Below are 22,474 nucleotides of genomic sequence, written 5' to 3'. Positions count from 1 at the left end.
AGCCCAGACAGGAGCCCAGACCGGCTAAACAGTAACACCTCGTTGACACTCAACAACGGCTTGCACCTCGCACCTCTCTAACTCGTACATAGCTGACTCACCCGATCACTGCGCCTCACCGGGAAACTGTACCGTGCTTCCAGGGTCCCTGGTGCAAGGTGACAGCCGGCTGGTTCCAGCGAACGCTCCCGCTGCACCCGGCATGTCTGTCTCCAAATGCATGCAGGTGAGTATTTTGAACTCTGCGACTAGAGACAGCCTGGGACCGTTCGTCATACGATCACAGCGTTTGCATACGGTTCAAGCGAGGTAAATGACTCTGGCCACTGACCCCGAACCGTGTGGTGACGACAACACGACAGCGATGACCTGATTCCCGTTTGCTTCCGCGTGGTCGCTTTAGTCCAAGCGGTGCGTGACCAAATATGACGCAGCTGAACGCCTGGCCCTGCAAGCCTGCCATCGTATTGCTGTCCACAGGCTCCGCTTGTGTGCAGCCCTCCGAGACCGGCTTTGTTCGTGCCATTGCATGTGGCCCATATTGATCTCCCATGCACGGCTGCCTTATGCCACCAGTATCAAATTCCTGGTTAGCTCGACTCTGTGCAGCGTACCCCATGACCTGCTCTACCCGGCCGGTCGCCACTCCATGGCTCGGATGCTGCTCACTTCCACCGCCGCCAGACTATGGCAGGCCGGTGAGATAGATCAAGGCCAATCACTCGAGAACACCTCAGCGCGTGCCTTGTCGTCAGATGACTTGTGTGTGGAGGATGAAGTGCACGCAGACTTCCTTCGCCGAGTTGGGTGTAGGTGTGACGGGAACCGTGCGAACAAAAGCTTGCGCTATGTCGTCCCGGCCTAAGAAAACCGTCAGACGTTTGCATCTCGCTGGCGCTCAGCTGACTGCAACATCCTGGGGGGACCGTTGCATTAGTACTTCGTTCTACGCCATTGTCTTGTTGTTTACGCACGCCATGGCCTCGCCATGATGGCACGCGCTAAGAGATGCATGCTTTTTATGAGCTATTTGTCACAGGTGTGCTGGCTGGCTGGCAGAGGCAGGTTAACTGCCGCTGCCTCCTTCGAGCAGATGGATGTGCACTCAAACGTGGGCCGTGACCGCGGGCCGCGGGCCAAACACGCGCCTGGCATGCAGCGCCAGTATCGAGGCTCCAGTGGGATGCGCCACGGCCGAGTCAGGCGAAGAGTCAACGGCTTTGACTGGGCTATAGAGATGTACGAGTAACAAAAGTTGCATCGCGCAACGTGTTGAAGGCTAAAGGATCATGCTAGTGACGTTTTTGTTGCGAAAGAGCCGCGGGGCGGCAGCAAAGCTTTCAAGAATTGTGAGTGGACTGTATGTTCCAGTGACCCGACCCTGCCCTGCCCTACTTCACGTTTAAGACAACCTTACAGCTCCATAATCCATCAGGATAAAATGGTGTCGTTTTGCTCAGCATGTGATGGTAAGCTCAGCATGACCTGTGGTACTTGGCAACAGACAAAACACAAGCAAGTCATATAAAAGCCTGTGGGCGAAAGAAATAACTGAAAGAGCAACTCGGAGCTGATGCTCAAACGCTACTCTTGAACAAGATTGAGATCGTAAGCCGAGAGGCCCTTCCCTAACCTTAATAAATTGTGTTTGTACTTGGTCGTCCTGCCGTGGCCCAGCCCGGGCGCCACGCTCTCTAGAAGGTAATGTGTTAAGAACCACCGTTGCAGGCTCATGAAGTTTCCAGGAATAATTCGCGCAATTCTTTAGAAGCTGTACTGTAAAGATCAACAATAGTTGCTGGCAAGACGCGTTAATAAGTGGTCTGCCCAGCGATGCTGCGAATCACCGTGGTTTTACCGACATTTGATTGTCATGGAAAAACAATTATCAAGCTGAAAAAGATCGGAACAAGTGTCCAAACTGAGTCCAGATCGTTCCGACGCTGCGTCGCAGCAACACAAAACACATTTCTGACAGAGAAGAAAACAGTGTGTTCACAAAAGCGAAGGTCAATGTCTGCAGACGGTCACGCTCTATCGAGTGCAAACCATTTGTCCAACGGTTTTTTCTTAACAATCGGTGTCGGGCCTGAGAAGTGAGTAGATGAACTTGCCGGTTGCAACTCACCAATGGATCTGAAACGTATTTGACACGTAGTAGGTGTGCCAGCATTCGTTCGCAAAGGGCCACTGCCAGCTTTTTCCAAAACATACCGAACACAAGATGCTCTGTTAAAAACCGGGACAGATTAGACCATACAAACCATACCGGCGATCATTCCTGTTTAGCTCGACAAACATCCGTTCCCTTAATCGGGAATTAGTGCAAACTCATCCGTTTGAGGTATAAAAACTTCAAGCAACGTTATATTCATGAATTGCTGCGCTTTATGAGAAAACCTACGCCTACCGAGCACTAGTGAAGGGTAGCATTGCAAGATATTGATCGGGCCAATTTGTATCGGTTGCGGAAGTGTCTAGTGTCATAAGCTCACTTTTTGGCATCATTTACGAGATGAAACACTGAGAAAGTTCACATTCATTACCACCTCACTTGCACTGCGTGCTGCGTGCACTGCTCAGTTGTTAAATGGTGCAGACAACTTTGTCAAGTAGGCTGGCAAATATTACAAGGGCTGTGATTATAAGCATCTGTCATTGCAAGGGCAATGACATTGTTCCGAATAATAACTACAGTGTAGTGTAGCAGTAATAGCGCGTATAGCGCTTAGCGTGATACTAGCTAATTACGAAGGTTGCGTGAGACACCGACAATTACATGAAATGCCTAGCTTTGCCATGTGAAATGCCACACTACGCCAAACACCCACGGCATACCCATCTTGAACATCCCGAATCCTATCACGAAGGCACCGTAAGCAGACTGACAGAAGAGCCAAGACTGCAAACAGAGAGAATGTAGCTTCAGATAGTTGAGTCTGCTGGAGTTTGTTCCAAAAATATTGCCGTTCGGCGGCTGTACATGGTAGCAGATGGTGCTGCTCTATATGCTATTTTGCGATGTTTATCTTTGCAATGTTTACATTTTGTCCATAAGCCTAGGCGCCCAAAAATCGCTTCCGATGTCGCTGAGACCAATCTTTAGGATCTAAAGCAAAGCTTGCAATCAGAGTCAGATGCCGACGCCCGCTTCTGCGGTCGCCGAAGACCGCGCGGCGTCGCCTCCCGCAGCGAGTTCCACGCGGTGGCCGGTGAACGAACGAAAAACCGGCCACGCCTATCGGGAAGTGGTACTTACGTGGTAATACTTACGTAGTGGAACGCTTCATGAAATCAAATCGTGAATGCGGGAGGTAATCTGGGCCGTGCATTTCACGTGGCCAATTGTTATTTGACGCTCGGAACGGATTGCCGTTTATATCACCACGAACGCTTAATGTGATGGTGGAATATCTGCTCTTCGTTTTGCTGAAACTGCTGATCCATTCAGAGGTTCAAACTCACCTCGTTCAGCTGCAGCATACGGCCTGGTCTAACCCTCGACGGTACGCACTGATTTTAATGGGCTTTCGCAAGCCATCCCACCTGCGCCGCCCGCCAACTGGCATCAGCTGCAGTGACTAACGGCACGCGGTTCTGCAAAGGTCACAATGCTTGGCGGCGGTGTTTCTGCTTTAAATGTTGCGAACACGGATGTTCAAAACTGCAAAACTTTTTTGTCACCATACATATCGTTAGGGGGGAAGGCGGACACCGATACCAGCGGCATCCAGCAGTTAACGATGACACTTAACTCTAAATCTCCAGTAGCACGTATAGTGACCAAAGAGATCGATATATATATATATATATATATATATATATATATATGTATATATATATATATATATGGCTATTATTTAGAAAAAATGTGCCTTTAGGATATGCTCCAATTGGACTACGCTGTGTTTCCTTTGGTCGCATGTTAATCCTACTACAACTGAGTTAATGCCAGGGGTATTGCACGATATGGGGCGCCCGCATGTACCGTGCAGCTTACAGCAGCTGCATCATTATAGCCAAGTATGTAGCATAGAAACTAACAGGAAATTAGCATGAACACGAGCATGATATCGAGCAACAACTGTCTTAACTGTCAACTGTCAACAACTGTCACACCAACAAACAGGCCCTTGGTACACCTGAAGTGGCGCGGTCAGGATATATTCCGTCCTTTCTTGGCGTAAATGATGTCAACAGAAATGCTCATTTGTGATTGGTACAGCGGGCGGCGTAAGCCACTTGGCCAATAGTTCGCATTACTAAAAGGTTGGACATGTTCGACACTAGATTACATGCTATGCCACACATATACTAAGCATGTATGCAGCCTTGTTACGAATTGAGCATCCTAGAGCTTCGAAAAGATCCACAGTGCTGAAGGGCATAGCGAAGAGTTGGAAGCCATAGAATGACGTTTCATGAAATTCGTGTGGTAGCGGCCTCATACTTGTTTGTGTCTCCCTAATCAGAGAGTTTAAAGCCCTCATAAGATTTATTACAAAGACGTCTTGCCTGTGAGTGTATTGTGATCATTATATATCACACACTTTGCAAACGTTACGCCAATAGAAAGCATTAGTTTTACAAGTTGTGAGCTGTTTAGAATCATTTCGAGGAAATAGGCCTTGCTGATAAAGCTGTATGTGCCCGACCTAACCATGGGTAAAAAGTACAAAAGGAAGTCACAGTTCTTTTAAGGCATGTGATTTATGAACAAGCGCGCGGGCGTTATGTAAGTGAAGCCCACTTAAACAGTGGTATCAAAGCACATATACTATCTTTGCCTACGTTTTACTACCATCTACACCGCAGTAATCAAGTGGTGTGAGGAAATAAAAGTATTGAAGTACGGATGGCTATTTGCGCAAACCCACTACTTCGTTATTGACACTGGCACAAGGAAAGTACGACTGCATGGAAGTGGTATAGTTTATTTAAGGTCGATATTGTACATGTTTTTATGAGTCCTGCATTGAACTATGCGACTCACTTGTTCCAAAGGCATCTCAGTGGTTGAATTTTGTTTCCTTGCGTTTGTGAATAAAAGAATATGTGATAATAGTGGAAACTGCATGACAAATACTGAGTGGAAACGTTAAACTGCAGGGTTTAATAAATCCTTGTATGTGTTATACACAAATGCCTGCGCTGTAATCTGCACGACCTATCCCACTGATTTCGCTAGGTCGCAGCAACAGTCCACAAGACTGGCATACGCTGGACCAACTGGGGCTGCGCGCATGTCGGCTCTGACTCCTGTTTGACGCTCACCTCGTCTGCCGACCTCCCAACGTTTTCGAAGCCCGCCCACATTTTCCACGACAAACGAGATCACACTACACTACACCCTACCCTACAACACCCGCATGGGTTCCTGTGTGTTATGCATGCATGCTGAGGGACTTGACTGCAATTGGCATGCCCACCTCGTCAGGCACTATAAATAGTGCATATAACGCTAAGCAAGCGAAGCAAGCGCTTGCGCGCTTGCTTCATGCGCTGGTGCAGAATTCGGAAATTTTCATTACGTATCTTTTGCAGTTGGAATCACGGTTCTAGGTGTCCTGGTTGCGAAATATTGCGTACTGTAAAAAGGTTCGGTCGCAGGCCGCGCACGGTGCCGGCGGTCTCTGGCGGCCGACGGCAGGAGAAAGCGCATTTCGCCGCGCTCTCTGCAACACAGCCGAATCTACACCATGCAAAAAGCGAATGGTCGTGGGGTGTGGCCATTAATTTTTGCCCCTTCCATCAACTGTCAGCATTTGGAATGGTGGCAGCACGTGCTGCCGTTGTATTAAACAGCATTGCATTGCATCGGAGAGTAAAAAACGGCCGGTAATATTTCTGGCTCGTTCACGCCTGACACGCAGGATGAGCGATATGACAATTCATGCAACGTCTTTGTGTGTTCCATTTGGTATGAATACATGCCACTCCCCAGTCGCTCCACGCGCTGGGTGCAGAGATGTGGCACAAAGCGTGTAAACCCGCGGAAAAGAGCAAAAGCGATGATCGCAGCATGCCAGTCTCGTGTTCCGGGAGAACGAACAAAGTCGAAAGCCCGCCGCGCAAACAGCCATATTAACCCTTAACGCCTAGGGCGTACGCCGGGAGCCAGGGCAGCAACTTCCCGCCGTCGCGGCGAGAAAGCCGTCGTGCAACCATTTAGTGCACGCTCATTTGCGGGCGACATTTTTTAAAATGTGATCAACAAAAGGGTGCATCAGAGACAGCACGAATCGGCCAACACGCTGATGTAGTTTTCAACGCTATATCACGCATAGTTTTGACGGTAGCGGCTTGTATTGGGCGCCGGTTTTAAAACTCGGCCCGTTGCAACTTGCAATGCGATTTGCAGCGTGACGATGCGTCGCAGAAACTCACGAACCACATTGAAAATGTAGCCGCCTCCAGTTTAAATGTTGGTTAACAAAATTCAGGCCCCTACCTTGTTTCCGTGCCGAGATATAACGGAAACCTAACAACGTGTCAAAAACGGCCGAAATGTGACTGTGGATATGTGAAATGTGACTGTGTGAAAACTACATGTGGACGTGGCACGTGTCACGTGGCGGAAAAATTACCAGATTGCAATGGCTTATTCCATGCTCTATAACACTGTGCAAGTTGCATGTCGTTGCGATCCATGGTTGCCAAGATACGGCCCCGGAAAGCGAAGCGTGTCGGGCCGTCGGCCGGAATCGCTAAATTGGCGTCGGCCGTGTTAAGCCTGCGGGGATTTTTGCGCTCGTGTTTCGCTCAGCACGCGCTCATTTTTGCGAAATGCAGAATTTTGACGCGACTCTGTCACGCGCCGCAAGCGGGCCTTGGTCGTGTGCAAATTTCATGGAAAAATTATGGACCGTTTAGCCTGCACATGATCTAACTCAAATGGCGGACACACACACACACACACACACACACACACACACACACACACACGCACACACACACACACACACACACACACACACACACACACACACACACACACACACACACACACACACACACACACACACATCTGGCGCCGTGTTTGCCGTTTATGCTGTATCAAACGCTGGCACTGACACTGCATGCTTTGATGTTCTCCAGTAATACTGCGCCTGATTTTCTGCATGGTCATCCTCCCAATAGTGTCTGCTTCCAGTGCTGTATCTGAAGGCTGTCTCCACCCAGCGCCGTTTCTGGCGTTTTGTCGCCTGTGAGTCATGTATACACACCTCTGACGCTGTGGCCCTCATGCTGATGCTCCGAGCGCAGTCTGCGATACAACTGACGTGTCTGACGTCCGTGTTAACCCAGAGCTGCACCTAACGTTGCACTGCGTCTCAAAAGTTCCCTTCCGACGCTGTGTGTGGTCATGGGGCTCGTCCCAGCGCTCTGCAAGACGCCGTGTCTGTTGCAGCACCTGCCGGGCACGCTGTGGCGCTGGCGATTCTCGCTGCTGTTCGCCGCTCTGCTCAGTCTGGTGGCGTTAGGCTACCTGCAGACCTCCTCGGACCTGGTGCGCCTCGCGCGCCGGCCCTCCTGGCTCGACCCCGCCCGTCACCGCTCCGAGGGGGTCGAGCTGCCTCGCACCCCAGAAGTGTGGGACGAGCGACCCGCCCACGTCAGGGCGAGCCGTGCGGCGGCGCCACTGGACGTCCGGCCAGATGGCGGCGGCGGCGGCCGGCGCGAGCGCCGCGCACCGCTGGTGCCAGCGCGCCGTGTGGTGCACCTGGACCTGAAGGGCGCACCACCGACCGCGGCGTACCTGACCCGTCTGCTGCCGCTGATTCGGCGGCTCGGCGGCACGGGTCTGCTCCTCGAGTGGGAGGACATGTTCCCGTTCTCAGGAGCGCTGCGTCCGGCGGCGGCGCGTAACCACTACAGCCGCGCCGAGGTGCGCCGCATCCTGGCCGAGGCGCGCCGCCAGGGCCTGCAGGTGATCCCGCTCGTGCAGACGTTCGGCCACTTGGAGCTGTTCCTCAAGCTGGAGCCGTTCGCGCACCTGCGCGAGACGCCCGCCCAGCCGGCCGCCCTCTGCCCGTCGCGCAACGAGTCTTTCCGCCTGGTGCAGAAGATCGTCGACCAAGTGATGGAGATGCATCGGGGCACGCCGTTCCTGCACATCGGCTGCGACGAGGTCTACCACATGGGCGTCTGCGAGCTCTGCCGCACGCAGATGCGCGACGACCTGTACCTGGAGCACGTCACGCGCGTGGCGCGCTACGTGCGCGAGCGGTACAACGCGCGGCCGCTCATCTGGGACGACATGATGCGTCATATCCCGGGCGATGTGCTCCGCCGCTCTGGCATCGCCGAACTAGTTGAGCCGATGGTCTGGGTGTACGCCGAGGACGTGTACCGCTTCGTCGGGCCGAACGTGTACGACGCGTTCGCGGAGGTGTTTCCGCACGTGTGGGGCGCGAGCGCGTACAAGGGCGCGTTCGGCGAGACGCTGACCGTGCCGCCCATCACCCGTCACCTGGACAACACGCTCAACTGGCTGGACGTCATGCGCCGCGAGGGCCCCAAGTTCTCCGAGGGCTTCCGCGGCCTGGTGCTGACCGGCTGGCAGCGCTACGACCACATGGCCGTGCTGTGCGAGCTGCTGCCGGCGGCCATACCGTCGCTGGCCGTCAGCCTGGTGGCCGCCTCGCACGGCTTTTTCAACAGCTCGCTGCAGGACCTGCTGTACAACACACTCGGCTGCCCCAGCGCGCCGCACGAGCTGCTGTCCAGCTTGGCCACCGACCCGCAAGGCTCGTACGCCTTCTCCGCGTGCGACTTCCCTGGCAGCGAGTTCTTCAAGTTCACGGGCCAGCTGGAGTCGGCCGTGGCGCAGGCCGAAGAGTTCTTTGCCACTGCCACTCAGCGCAAGGGGTGGTTGACCGAGTACAATATCAACCGCAACTACACCAACCCATTCCGCGTGGACGAGGTGCTCGAGATGTTCTACAGCGTGCAGTACACGATGAAGTCGGCCGTAAGCTCCGCGCGTGACGCGCTGCAGGACGTGGTGGACCGTTATACGGTGGCCGAGTGGGTGGAGCAGCACGTGCTGCCGTGGCTGCGCCGGCTGGAGACGCTGCGCGCGCAGGGCGAGGCGCTGAAGCGGCGCGCCGTCTGGCCTCGCCGGCCGCTGCCCATGCTGCAGGCGCTGGCCCAGTACGGGCTGAACGTGAGCGAGGCGGCCGCTCCCCGGCGGCCTGGCGCCCCTCGGAACTGGGCGCAGCGGCGCCGGGACCGGGCCGAGCGGCTGCCGTAGCCTGGCGTGTAGCGGCGCCGGGGCCACAGGCGAGCGAGGCAGCTGCCGGGATCGGTGAGGGTCCTGTGGGAGGGGGGGGGGGGCAGGAGAAGCAGCTTTGTGAAAGCGATGAGGCTGCAGGCGAGCGAGGCAGCTGCTGGAATCGGCGATGGGCCGCGAGGCGCATGGTCTGGAGCTCTGCAGCGATGTCGGTGCCGCAGGCGAGCGAGGCAGCTGCCGTGGAGCGGCAATGAGCAGTGTGGGGTTCGCGAGGGGCAGGGAACGAAGCTGGACGGCGGCGGGCGCCAGTGTGCCGGTATAAAACCCTGACTGACCAGACGGCTTGCGTTTAGCCGGGGCTAATCATGACTCGGTTGCTGGCAGACAAGTCAGCATTTCGGACATAACAAAACGAAGATCCTGTAGTATTAGGCACTGGCCTGGTGCTAAGTGGTACAATAACGCGTAGCTCGAGCTCAATTCCCAAGAACTAGAGCTCAAAGCCCACTGCATGCAGACGCAGCCGGGCTTTGGCTGCCGGAAGACACCGAATCGGGTGTTCAGCTTGGGCAATTAGTTTGCTACCAGCAGTGGCGGCGCTCGGATCCGTACTTTTCCATTTACCTACTCAGTGCGCGCAATCCGGACCGGTCCGCACCGTGAATGCTGTTATAGTGTAAAGATCGCTGCGTGCCTTTGCCTCGGACGCCTCGACTGCGCGACGCGCCGAACAGACCCGATCGGTCAGCCGAGTCGTATCGATTCCGGCTGGGGTCGCACCTGCCGGGAGCTTTGACCTTGCCTGACCTTGCCGCTTGGCGCTTCGTGCCTGCTCGAGTGATGTTGTGTGCATCGGGTCAATGCTACGGATAAGTCAGTCCGGCCACCACGGACAGCGACTGGTGACTCCGTAACGCCGTGATGCCGCGTGCCTTTAGCTGTGTTTTGATCAGTGGTGTAACTCATTTCGCCGTGGAACTAGCGTTCTTAAGCGGAGAGTGGCGTGCTTTCGTAATGTTGGCCGTACGATGCGGGTGAGGAGCGCAAGGGCCGGTCAGGCGCAGCACGCTGCATACCTGGCTGCACGTGATGCACCCGGATCTGACCTCCCGCTTTCGCTTGAATGGACTTAGCTTGGATCCGGGTGGAAACGGAAACGACGCTGGAATCAATCAGATTTGTGTTAAAAATCATACCAGATGGAATGTAAGGGAATTTTGCAACGCCTGTCAAAATTTCAACATTACAGGATTTCCGGGGTCGAAGATATTGAAGAGTGGCGGTGGTGTCATATTATCGTTGTGGACTCATACTGAGCCGGCCGCTCCTGAGATATCCCGCCCTCGTAAAGCTGTTTTGTGTTTCGTACCCATGTTAATGCTGTTCCTCGTTCGTTTTTGTTTTTGTCTTTGTTTTGTCGCAACATATACACGTTTCTATCGTTTGGTAACAAGAATAAAATAGCATACCAATGTGCGAGGAACTGGTGTGCTGTTGCATTCATATACTCGAAATACAAGCCTGCTCTTGTAACACACTTTGTGTACGCAAGAATGCGGACATGTTGCATATTCAGCAAACTGGCAGCCTTTGGGAGCAACACAAGAAGTTTCGACCATGACGTGCACATCTGTCACCGCTATACATCTACCTATCAACATAATTGGTATGGTCGACATCAGGCACACACACAAACCCAACAGGTGAACCAGGGTGGCACCGTGTCATGCGGCGGCCGTGCCTGTCATGGTCTGCTGACTCGGCTCGCCTGGCTGCAGCGTTCTGGTGCTGTGACGCGCATCGACTGGGCGGGGTTCGGCGATGACTCACGCCGACCTCACGGACGCGACATCGACCCTTCCACGCTGAACGTCTCCGACGTCGATCGACCTGACCCCGTCGCCTCGGGCAACGCCCCAAACAGAGGCCCGCCTGGTCGGCATGGCGCGTAATCGGCGCCGGGTCGGAAGGGCGCAACAAGCGCGCGGCGACGCCCGCTCCCGCGCCACCTGTTGTGCGGGCCTGGGTCACGGCGCGAGGGTCCGATGACCGGCGAAGGACGCTGCAGACTGGTGACGACGAGCACAGCTGCGAAGGCAACATTGCGAGTGCCTGCGGAAGGGAGCGAGTGATGCGGCAGTGATTGAGGAGGCGGACTCCTGCGAGAATCTAAAGAGGACAAGTGAGTGGTGCGGCGCCGGAGCAGGCCGAAGGGTTCTCAGCAGTTGCGTGCTATTACGGTCGGACGGAGTTGATGTGTACCAGCAGTGGACGGGCTAGGCCGGAGCAAATACTGGTTGCGATCTGTGCCGGAGAAGGCCAGGCTAAGCAGACGCGAGAACCGGACACGGCCGATCCTCGTCCACCGGGAACGGGGACAGCCGCGCGGACCGTCGTGCTGCATCAGGCGACCGAAGCACGCTCCGAGCGGCACTCTATCACCGCGATGTCCGACTGCGGTGACACTCTGGTGTACCTCCACCCGGGCCCGAACGACACGCTCACGCTGCGGGCCGAGGTGGTGCGCTGTGCCGACACGCACTACGTCGTGGCAGGCTTTCTCGCGCTCTTCAGCGCGGCCGGGTTCGTGCTGAACGCTCTGCTGGCGGCGGCGGTGGCCAGCAGCGGCACGCTGCTCCGGCAGCCGCAACCAGCGCTGCTCCTGTCGCTGGCGGCGGCGCACCTGCTCGAGGCTGCGCTCAGCCTGCCGCTGGGCGCCGCGTTCGCCGCGCGCGAGCACTGGCCGCTGGGTGAGACCGCCTGCCGGCTGGACGCGGCCGCCAGCGAGGCGGCGCTGGTCGTCACCAGCCTGAGCGTGCTGCTGCTGTGGCTGGAGCGGGGCGCTGCTGCTGGGCGGCCGGCGGCGCGGCGGCGGCTGGCTGACGGCGCGCCGGTGGCGGCTGGCCGCGGCGCTGAGCTGGGCGGCCGCTGCCGTTATGACGGTCAGCCTGCTGGCCGGCCAGCCGCCCGTCTATCCGCACCAGGGCCGCTGCGGCTGCAACGTCATCGGCGCCGGCGGTGGCGCAGTCTACGGCCCGCTGGTGCTGGCGCTTGGCCACCTGCTGCCTTGTGCCGCCATGGCCGCCTGCCTGCTGCAGGTGGCGTTAGTGCTGCGTCGTGAGAGACGCTACCAGCGCCGGGCCAGGGTGAAGCGCTCCCTCGTCCGCTCTCAGCTGAGGCTGTTTGTGACACCGCACCTGAAGCCAGAGCAGGGCCGGACGGTGACGGCACTGGTCTTGCTGCTGCCTCTACTGCTGCCTCTGCCTGCCGCAGGTGCTGACCGTCCACATAGGGCAGACTTTCAAGCACCTTAACCTCTCGGCGGTGGTGGGAACATCGGTGGGACGATAGTGAACGGGGAAACGGCTCTCATTGGAGCAAGCTGTCCACCTCCAGCGTGTCAAACATCACAGACGACCTCCCCATGCCGATGGTGCCCATGAACGGCCTACATGAGCCCATCTTCATGTGGCTGCGCTACACGTTTCTCGTGCTGTTCCCAGGCCGCCGTGTTTGTCTGCCAGGGTGAGATCCACCGCAAGACTGAGCGGTTGCTGTGCTGCTGGCGGGCCGGGCGGCTGGACGACAGCAGCACGACGAGGCTGCTGTCGTCGGTCGTGCGCCGCCCGCGGCCGCATCGGCCCGATGGCCGTCGTGTGGTCGGCTTGTGCACGCCGGTCCTCTTCTCCAGCGAGCTGGGGCTCCAGCTGCGGCGGCCGGGCCGTCCCGCACGCCGCTCTTGGCTCCGGAAGTTGGGCCGCCTGTTGCGTGTCACTCGAACGGACGACCGGCCCCGGCTGCTCCTCAGTCTGTGCGACATCACAGAGCTGGAGGCGAACGCCGGCGCTGCAGTGGACGTGCCGCTTCCGGCACGGAGCGGCGGCCACGAGGGGCGGAGGGACCGGCCTAACTCAGCGCCTCCACCCGGAACTGACTCGGGGGTTGACAGTGACTGTCCCGACATGGAGGTGACGAGTTTAAACCCGGAGGGCGAAATGGAGAGGCCACGAAGAGCGAACAGGAAGAAAGTGCGGTTTACGAGGAACTTGCTGTGGGTAAGCCGTCCTCCCGATCCGAACGATCGTACACGCAGGCGCACGCGTTTCGCGGGGGCCACCGGTTTCTCCAAGCCGCCACCTGCCGGCACAGAATCGCACGACATCGCCCGGCGCGCTCGCGTCCGTCAGAAGGCCGCTGCCAAGACGCGTCGCTCCGACGCTGGTCGTCGCCGCGGCTCGTTGGACCGCGACGCCGCGGTGACGAGGCCGGCACGAGGAAAGAGGCCCGCCAAGCCAGTCAGCCGAGCGCCTGTCTTCCGGACCAGTCAGAGGCACGGCCTCAGGGCACGACCGGCCCGGGGACCCGCCGAACGGTGGAGGACGTGAGCAGACCGCCGATCGGCTCCGATGTCGTTGTCGCTTAATGGAAGGTCTGCAACCGGCGAACCGGCTTAGAATATTAGGATTTAGAGATTCTCATGAAACGGAGCGCTTGTGTTGTGTAAAACTCAGCAATGACGTCACGGTTAGTTTAAAGTAGGCTGTGACGAGAAATGTTAGAAGACACTCCCAATTACTACTGGCTTACGGGCATCACGTTAAGGCGGCAGCCAACGATGCGTTAGTGACACCTAAATGATAGCTTGTACTGTCATGTCACCCAACCACCACGGAGTTGGCTCATCGCCCTTCTAAGAGTTTATGCTGAGGGAATATTCCCGCCGGTGGCCTGAACGGCACGCGGACCGATCTAAAGGCATAATGTATGTAACCTGCTTAGTGTTAACAGTGAAATATTGACAGTGCTCGGCCATTTTGTTTGTGTGCTAACCTACTCCGGTGCAGCAGCAGCAGCCAGCTGGTGACTGGCCGTCTCGACAGCGATGCAGTGTTCGCCGTCAGGCTAACTGCCAGGAGCTGCCGGCTCAGTGCGTGCAGGACGCCGATTGGTGCCCTCGCGAACCACACGCTTCGAGCGCTGCAGAAAAGGCCTCAGATCTGGCTACTCATCACATCTGTTATGAAGGAGGACATCTAAGGTGTGGCTCATAATGTTGGAGTTCCACTCGCTTCGGCATCCGCGATGTTGGGGCATACGTACTTAGGGGTTGTAGTTGTAACAATCGTTTGGAATGTAGTTCTGTCATTTACCACGTCGAAAGAGTGCATGCCGGTCGCCAGGAACTTCCTCTTTCCTGTAGCAGAGGCTCTAGAAGTCTATGCAGGAACGGCTGAGGTGCGGGAAGAGAGGGCCAGCTGCCCCTATCTCTGAAAAATAATTTACTTGGAAGGAAGCAAGGTGAAGCAACGCCTGGCTTTCCCCTCTCTTCTCGGGAACTCGCTGTCACTGCACTTAAGCACGTGAGGGGATAAGCTCTCGAACGGCCCGCGACCAGTACTTTCCCGTAGTAGATCTAAAGCCCGATAACAACAAACCATGGGCACAAACCAAGTTGATAGAACGAATCGTATCAGAGTCCTTTCCATCGAGTGGCCGAGTGGTCGAGTTACTTGCACACGTTGTCTCCACCAGATTACGTCATGGCGAGTGACGTCAATGCCGAGAAAACGCTGGAGTAACGCGTGAGCCAGCATGCGCTGGTTGCATCCCGCATGTAGTCATCCTCTTCACAAAACTGATAAGTCACCACGCTTGACAGATTTCTCGGGTGCTAGCTGTTTTAGGAGATGGTATATGCATGAAATATGACTTAAAAAACTAGGTCGTCAACGAATAACTCGTACAGTATGCTGAATATGAGCACAACCTGAAATATTGACTACCTTCAATGTAGTCGTGATTTGTCGCTCTACAATGTTGTATAACCAGCACTTACTGGCATAATGAAGATCAGTTACTCAAGATATGAATTTTGAACTCATAGATCGTCATACAAACCGCATTCGGATGTCATTCCCTCATGCGCACGCATTTTCGTGTTCTTTCTTCGTGCCTTTTTATTACGAGCATACGTTTTTTTGCCATGCGCGCGGTTTGCAGTTGCATCTGGCTTCTCAAGAACGAGGATTTGAAAGCCTACATCCGATGTTGTTACGGTAGCGCTGAAGCTCTGGACTAGGACGCTTTGTTTCAAACCAAAAGGTTACAAGCTCGAGACGTACAAACGGCATGTTTGATCTCCACACTGCGATCGACATTTAAGGATCAAGTCACTAACGATCATGGCAGTTATATGCCTTGCAAAAAGAGGCGGGCCGTTGTCTCCTTGCACTTGCAGTGTTTTCCGTAGGGCTGATGTGTAATGCCCACATGCAATCGGGTTACTGCGCGGTAACGGGAATTCGCGCCAGCTTACAGCCATAGGTGCTGAAATCCGGGCGTCACCCGCATTAAGTCAATTAACTAATCCGGCATTTACGCGCATCTGCTCACGCGAGACGAGTGATTTCAGCACATTTGTTCGAATCTAATAGTGCAATGACGAAAAGAAGAGAATACATTTCAGGTTCCTGGAGATTACAATGACCACACGGGTAAAATTATTTGTCTGAGCCGCGTATGCTATTGCAATTTCTACCCAACACGAAAGGTCGAGGGCAGAAATTCTATAGCGGCTCAAATATATAACATTTACTCTAGCCCAAAGTATGCTTGTTACCAAATGATGTTGTGTAACTGATTGTGATACATATAAAGGCATTCTTCTTATCATATTTTGATTATGGCATCGGAGAAGACCATGAGGAAACAATTAAAGAGTTGACTCAGTCTAGCTGTGGGAAGGAGTCGGCATCTTAAGTCATCGTCGCTATCAACATCAAAATTTTCCGGACATGGACCTTCCTACCACAAATGACATTTATTACCGAACGCTACACTGAGTGGTGAAAAGTTCCCACGGCAAGAACTGATGTCCGAAACAGTTTATAAAGATTTAGTCGTGTTTTGCCCCAATACCCGTTTGCGCGTGATTGGTGCAAAATGTCGGGCGGTAAAAAAGTGTCTCCAGATCGGAAAGCACAAAGGTGAAATGCTATATCACAAGCACGAGCTAATCCAAAAAGAGGCATTTTAGCGTTTGGTTAAAGGCACACACTGACACGCACCAAGTGACAGCGTAAGTTCGCTTCGCGAAGCGCCAATCAAAATCTTGTTCGCTGCGCTGTTAGAAAAACTGTTTGACAGCAAGAAACTACGACAGAAAGTGTTGCTCTTTCAAACATCAGAACAGCACGACGAGAAGCATGTTGAAACCGTTAGTTCTGCTACTAAGTTCTGCTACTAAGTTCTGCTACTAAGTCAGGAACGGTAGGAAAAACGTAGGCATGTAAAGAACGGCAGGACAAAGACGATGCCTTGAGTCAGGCGCCGACAAACGGTTCTACAGCCAGACAGTGAACACGACGGTGAAGAGATCACTCATCTTCCTGCAGACGGCGTCGGCGCGATCGCGGAACAACCTTGCGTCCAACTGACAGGCTCGACGATATGCTTACAGCTGCACACAACTTTCGGCCCATGGCCTTCGGCATACAAACTCTAGATATCACTATTAGGATGTTGTTCAGGATAATTTGTTACCATCATGTCCAAAACCTAAGCGGAGTTTGCATCGTTATTAGTATGAGCGAATCCAGGGTGAGGCAATGTATAATACCACGAGGGGTCTGTAAAGTAATATTCCGGAACCAGTGTAGTTGTTGCAATTTCTTCCAGAGGCCGAAGAACGAAGGCACAAATTCCATAGTGACCGAGCCCCTGGAAAACTATTCAGCCCAAGGGGGTACAATTTTGCCGAATGCTGTTATGTGGCAAGACATGGAGATAAAGTCATACTGTCAACCATGCCAGTGTTTAAAATGCCCACTTGCAGTTTGGCACAGTACCTGTTGGCTGGTTTCGTCACATCCTTTCCAAACATCTTACTCAGTTCACACGTGGTGAATCGTGCACACTGTTCGATGGGTGGCGCATGATGACGAAATTCAAGCTTAATACTGGCACCTTGAGTCTTCCGACTACTGCTCTTAGCACCGGACCCCCCGCGCTTTTTTAGGTTTATTGCTGTTTTCCAAGTCAGGCTATCTGGCATATCGCACAAGCGCAAGCACAATCGTATTTGATTGGACGAAAGGCCAGGTCACGGAAAGTCCATGACAACCTGGGCATCTTAACAAATCAAGCATCGAAGGACGTAAAGGAGGAACACAGCTGACGATCATGACACACAGCGACAAAGTTCAAAAAACATTATATCTGATATCGCTGTTCACTGTAATCATGACCTTTAATTGAGCGGTTTTTATTCCCGCCCGAATGGATGAGGGATATCTCACCGCCGGCTACCAGCTCACAGCCATGTTATAGTCGGCGGAAATGGCGGTGTCCAACGGAGATGTCCACCGAGGATTCCATCACGGTCCGTGGCGCACAGATGAAACACCCAACGTAGCCAGCCCAGGGCGGCACCGAGCAGCAGGACCATCAGGTCCTGCCGGGGCAGAGGTGGGGGGGTTAGACGGTCCTGGGAGGAGCAGGGATGTGTAAGCCACCAGGTCCTGCCGGGGCAGAGGTGGGGGTGGGGGGTTAGAAGGTCCTGGGAGGAGCAGGGGTGTGTAAGCCATCATGTACTGCCGGAGCAGAAGTGGGGGGTTAGACGGTCCTGGGAGGAGCAGGGATGTGTAAGCCATCATGTACTGCCGGGGCAGAGGTGGGTGGTTAGACGGTCCTGGGAGGAGCAGGGATGTGTAAGCCATCATGTACTGCCGGGGCAGAGGTGGGGTGGTTAGACGGTCCTGGGAGGAGCAGGGGTGTGTAAACCATCATGTACTGCCGGGGCAGAGGTGGGGGGTTAGACGGTCCTGGGAGGAGCAGGGGTGTGTAAGCCATCATGTACTGCCGGGGCAGAGGTGGGGGGTTAGACGGTCCTGGGAGGAGCAGGGGTGTGTAGGCCATCATGTACTGCCGGGGCAGAGGTGGGGGGTTAGACGGTCCTGGGAGGAGCAGGGGTGTGTAAAACCATCATGTACTGCCGGGGCAGAGGTGGGGGGGTTAGACGCTCCTGGGAGGAGCAGGGGTGTGGTAAACCATCATGTACTGCCGGGGCGGGGATGGGGGAGGGGGAGGGGATCTGACGGTCCTGGGACGGGAGCCGGCTGGCCAGACCCCGTTGTGAATGGGGTTAGCCGGTGCTGGGGTGAGTGCGGACCGGCCGAGTATCAATATCTACCGCTCCCTAGGTGCGGTCGCAAAATTATCTCACCTGTCGGCACTCCACCAGCCTCAAATGGCAGCGACAGGCCATCAGGTCCTTCCGGGCATGGGTCGACCACTTCTCCGAGGAGGTCACGTCAAGGTCTCGGTGGGGCTAGGTGGGGTGAGGAGGGGGTTGTTGCGTCATGCGGCAGGGGCGTCCGTGTCATCCAAGACTAGCACGATCAACGATCAATGAGCGAGCGAAACGCCATTTTGACCGTGACCAGGGATTACTGCGCTCATCAACTTACTGAGACTTATCATACATATTTTATTTCTCTGTCGTTCTCCCTTCACTTGACGATGCTTATGTGACTCCATGATACTTAACTCTGAACACTGTTCTCCTTCGCGGTACACATCCTTGAGCATATTTACTTCAAGGTGCAAATCAAGTTTCTCGATCAATGGTGTTAGCTTTGTTCTATCCACTCCGTACGTAATGTTTACTAAAAAGGAACACCGTGCTTTGTGTGGCGCACAGACACCAGCGATCATGCAGATAGCATAATGGTGCACGGTCCTGCGCGAGGGTATAAGTTATAGCTGCGGAAATAGTGGCATGAAAAAACCCATTTTGTGCAATAGCGACATCCAAGCCCATTGCGAACATACGAGTGTGCTCAAGAGCAGTGCCACATGGCATGCCCACTACAGCCACTATTTATTTCTGATGTCAGATGCATCAATAAAGCATTGCAAAATAAACAGACAAGCAAGCTAACGCTATTCCTAGTGAAAAAATTAAAAATGGAGTAAAAGAGGAATGGGGAGAAAGAGAATAAAAATATTCGTAGTAAGCATCAATTGAAACGATACAAACTGCATGTTTTTTTGTCAGACATAATTAAATCCCAATCATCACAAGCATTACAAGCGGGGCCACGAGCCGGAAGTCTCCCTTCCACGGTGGAAAACCCTTCAAGTTCAGCGGCTCGAACGTCGTGAGTTCTACAAGCTAGTATATATGCAACAGCAGATCACATTCGCAGCTCGTTCGCATTCATGTAGTTTCCGGCAACAGATATGCGCTTCTTTAATAGCTGTCTGGTGCCAATTTCTGGGAATTTACACGCAAGTAGTTTTATCCGGCGTGACGTTTCCTGCGTCATTGTAATGTAAGCGTCGTAGTGATGCCAGACAAACTGAACGTTCGACGGAGCAGCGAACGGACAGGCGAACCGGCGGGAACGGGGGCCGTATGCGCCTCCACAAATTACTGAGCAATCTCAACACTGTCCGACCCAGGGAAAGCCGGTGATGGACAAGGGGCCGACCCATGGCAAGCCGATGATGGACCGGATTCCTGCCTCGCGCATGCGTGGCGCTACACTCTAAGCCACGTGACTGTCCGTTCGATTCCCCGTCAATCCACACAGCACTTGCGACGTGACAATTCATGCAACGTCATTACCTGTTCGATTTCCTTCTACATGCCTGCCACTCCCCAGTCGCTCCGCCGCGCTGAGTGCCGAGATTTGGCACAAAGCTTGAAAGCCCGTGGAAAAACCAAAAGCCATATTCTCCCCCCCCCCCCCCCCCGCCTCACCAACGACCCGCCGGCCCCCTGCCGGACAGACTAAAGCCACGCCAGAATGCCCGTTCTTTGATATGAAGCGTGGGCTAAATGAGCAGTTAAATGCCCGCCGCATAAACGGCGATATTAAATCTTAACGCCTAGAGCGTACGCCGGGACCGGGCAGCAACTTGCCGCCGTCGTTCCGCGAAAACGCCGTCATCAGTCTAGGCCCATTTGCGAGCGACATCCTTTAAATGCGACCGACAAAAGAGTGCTTTCAGAGACAGGATGAATCGGCCGACACGCTAATGTAGTTTTGAAACGCCAGGTCACGCATATTTTTGACAGGTAGCGGCTTGTATTCGGCTTCGGTTTTCCAGACTCAGCCCGTTGCAAATTGTAATGCAATTTTCAGCGCAACGGTGCGTTGCACAAACTCGCATTGTACACTGAAAATGTAGCCGCTTCAATTGTGAATGTTGGGAAACAAAATTCAGACCTCTTTACTTTCTGTCGTGCCGAGATATAGCGATACAACGTAAAACCACATAAAAACGGCCGATTTCAACTTGTCAACACGTGTGCACGTGCCACGTGTCACGTGACGGAAACAACTCACCCGATTACGATGGCTCATTCCATGCGCTATCGGACTGTTCAAGTTTCACGTCGTTGCGACACTTGTTTACCGGGATACGGCTCTGGGAAGCGAGGCGTGTCGGCCCGTCGGACGGTAGTCTGCATGCGAAAATTTGACGCGACTCAGCCAAGCCGACTCAGCCAGCCAACGCGACGAATCAAGCGCAGCCGGCACTCTCTGTTGTGTGCAAATTTCATGCAAAAATCGGTACGCCTCCAGGTCTACCGACACACAACCACACACACACACACACACACACACACACACACACACACACACACACACACACACACACACACACACACACACACACGCACGCACGCACGCACCACGCACGCACGCACGCACGCACGCACCACGACACATTAGCCTTAGATTATGATAAAGATTTAGATAGATCTTACATTAGCTTTATGTGGCTAGATACACCTTGTGACCAAAAGCATATAGACTGCTTTAAGTTTTGCGTTTGATTGAACGACAAAATTGCGCTAGGCAGTATCTTATTAAAAACAAATGTTGACTCCGGTCACTTTAGGTCAGCGACTTATCCTGACCCTTGAAGAGTCCATGGGAGATGTGTAATGTGATTGCTGTTATCAATCAATTCGAAATGAGCACCAGGAACTACCCCATGCAGCAAGCCATAGGGTGATAACGCAAGTTGATTTTGACCCTGGTCTGACCTTCATGTCTACCCTAGGTCAATGGCACTTGTTCATTCAGTTTTTGTGTTGCCTAAGAAAGAATTTCAGAGATGAATGACCCCGTCTAAAATTCCGTTGTTGCATCAGATTAAACGATTCCCTAGAAACTGACTTCCTTGAACCTATGGGCTTACTTTGACCTGCCGTAGGTCAGCGACCTTGGAAGGCACACTCAACCCGCCATTCAATTGTCTACAGTTGTGCAAAATTGGGCGCTGCTACACCGCGTCGTTCGGAGACCATTTCACAAAATATTCGGGGACCAGATTGGCCGCCACCTGACTGTGTGTTCAGAACTGAATCAGGGTGATGGATCCAGTAGGGAGTCGTCATTTTGAATCCCATCAAGTTAGCAGAACCAGGTTGCGATGAATCAACCTACAACCCCCAATTTGGCAGATTTTTTTGTTTGAATAGGACAGAATTCATGCTGCCCTTACGTCTTAACCACATAATTGAAAGGTATTAGAATGAAACATATTGCCCTTCTGTGTGGCTCAGTAATTGTGTATATGTGTGTGGATAAGACATCAGGTAATCCTATGTCTGACTGCAAACTATTAGCAAGTTTGCTTCTCTTCTTATTTTTCTCCTATCACCTTTTGAACGCGCAATCCGACAATTCCATCTTGGCAGGAAAAACACTTAAATTGAACTGATCCGAGACAGTGGGTTCAGCGAGTGTGAATCCGAGCCGTCTGTGACCGCCTTAAATATTTGGTGGCCGTGGTAAGACATCCGGCGTAAGACAACATTTGGTAGGCCAACCCATGCAGATCCTGGCTTACATCACACCTGCAAAAATTGTCACCCAAAATTGGACGCCTCGTGACGACGCGTGGCGCCAGTGCGCCACGCGGCTTTTGTTATCCTGCCACATACGACCTTGCGCGAACAGTTTCCTCAGTCGGTGTCACAGTTTACCCATGACTCACTCCCTGAATCGGTGCCATATGGTGAACATGAATGAAACCGGGGCGGACTTGAGGTCAGGCGGGCGCCTGCCGCCAGCGCACGCCGCCCCTGGCACGGCACGGGTTTCACTGGCGCCGCCGCGGACGGCGCGGGTAACGCCGGGATCTCCCGCGCCGACGCCCCCCGCCAAGGGCGACCGCGCGCGCGATGAGTCACCGCGCCCGGCGTGGATAGCGCCTGAC

General features: G+C 54.0%; 1 protein-coding gene across 1 annotated transcript; it reads left to right on the top strand.

Annotated features, from left to right (window-relative positions):
• Nucleotides 1–202: 202 nt before the first annotated feature.
• On the top strand, nt 203–9,256 carry LOC119111635 (hexosaminidase D). The gene is made up of 4 exons (XM_037235443.1): nt 203–226; nt 7,412–7,628; nt 7,707–9,046; nt 9,146–9,256. Exons 1-4 carry the CDS (start codon nt 203–205, stop codon nt 9,254–9,256), a joined length of 1,692 nt encoding a protein of 563 aa, XP_037091338.1.
• Nucleotides 9,257–22,474: the final 13,218 nt, after the last annotated feature.

Source organism: Pollicipes pollicipes, unplaced genomic scaffold, assembly GCF_011947565.3.
Source record: "Pollicipes pollicipes isolate AB1234 unplaced genomic scaffold, Ppol_2.1 Scaffold_7261;HRSCAF=8764_pilon_pilon_pilon, whole genome shotgun sequence".
Classification (NCBI taxonomy): Eukaryota; Metazoa; Arthropoda; class Thecostraca; order Pollicipedomorpha; family Pollicipedidae; genus Pollicipes; species Pollicipes pollicipes.
The sequence above is the reverse complement of the archived record's forward strand: the minus strand, read 5'-3'. Positions and strand labels throughout refer to the sequence as shown.

What these genes read in the sequence shown, in the direction of transcription:
- LOC119111635 (XM_037235443.1), top strand. Translation starts at nt 203, where the DNA reads ATGTCTGTCTCCAAATGCATGCAG. An exon ending in CGCCCACGTCAGGGCGAGCC is followed by an intron (nt 7,629 to 7,706) that starts GTGCGGCGGCGC and finishes CGCTGGTGCCAG; the next exon opens with CGCGCCGTGTGGTGCACCTG. An exon ending in CCGAGTGGGTGGAGCAGCAC is followed by an intron (nt 9,047 to 9,145) that starts GTGCTGCCGTGG and finishes CCCATGCTGCAG; the next exon opens with GCGCTGGCCCAGTACGGGCT.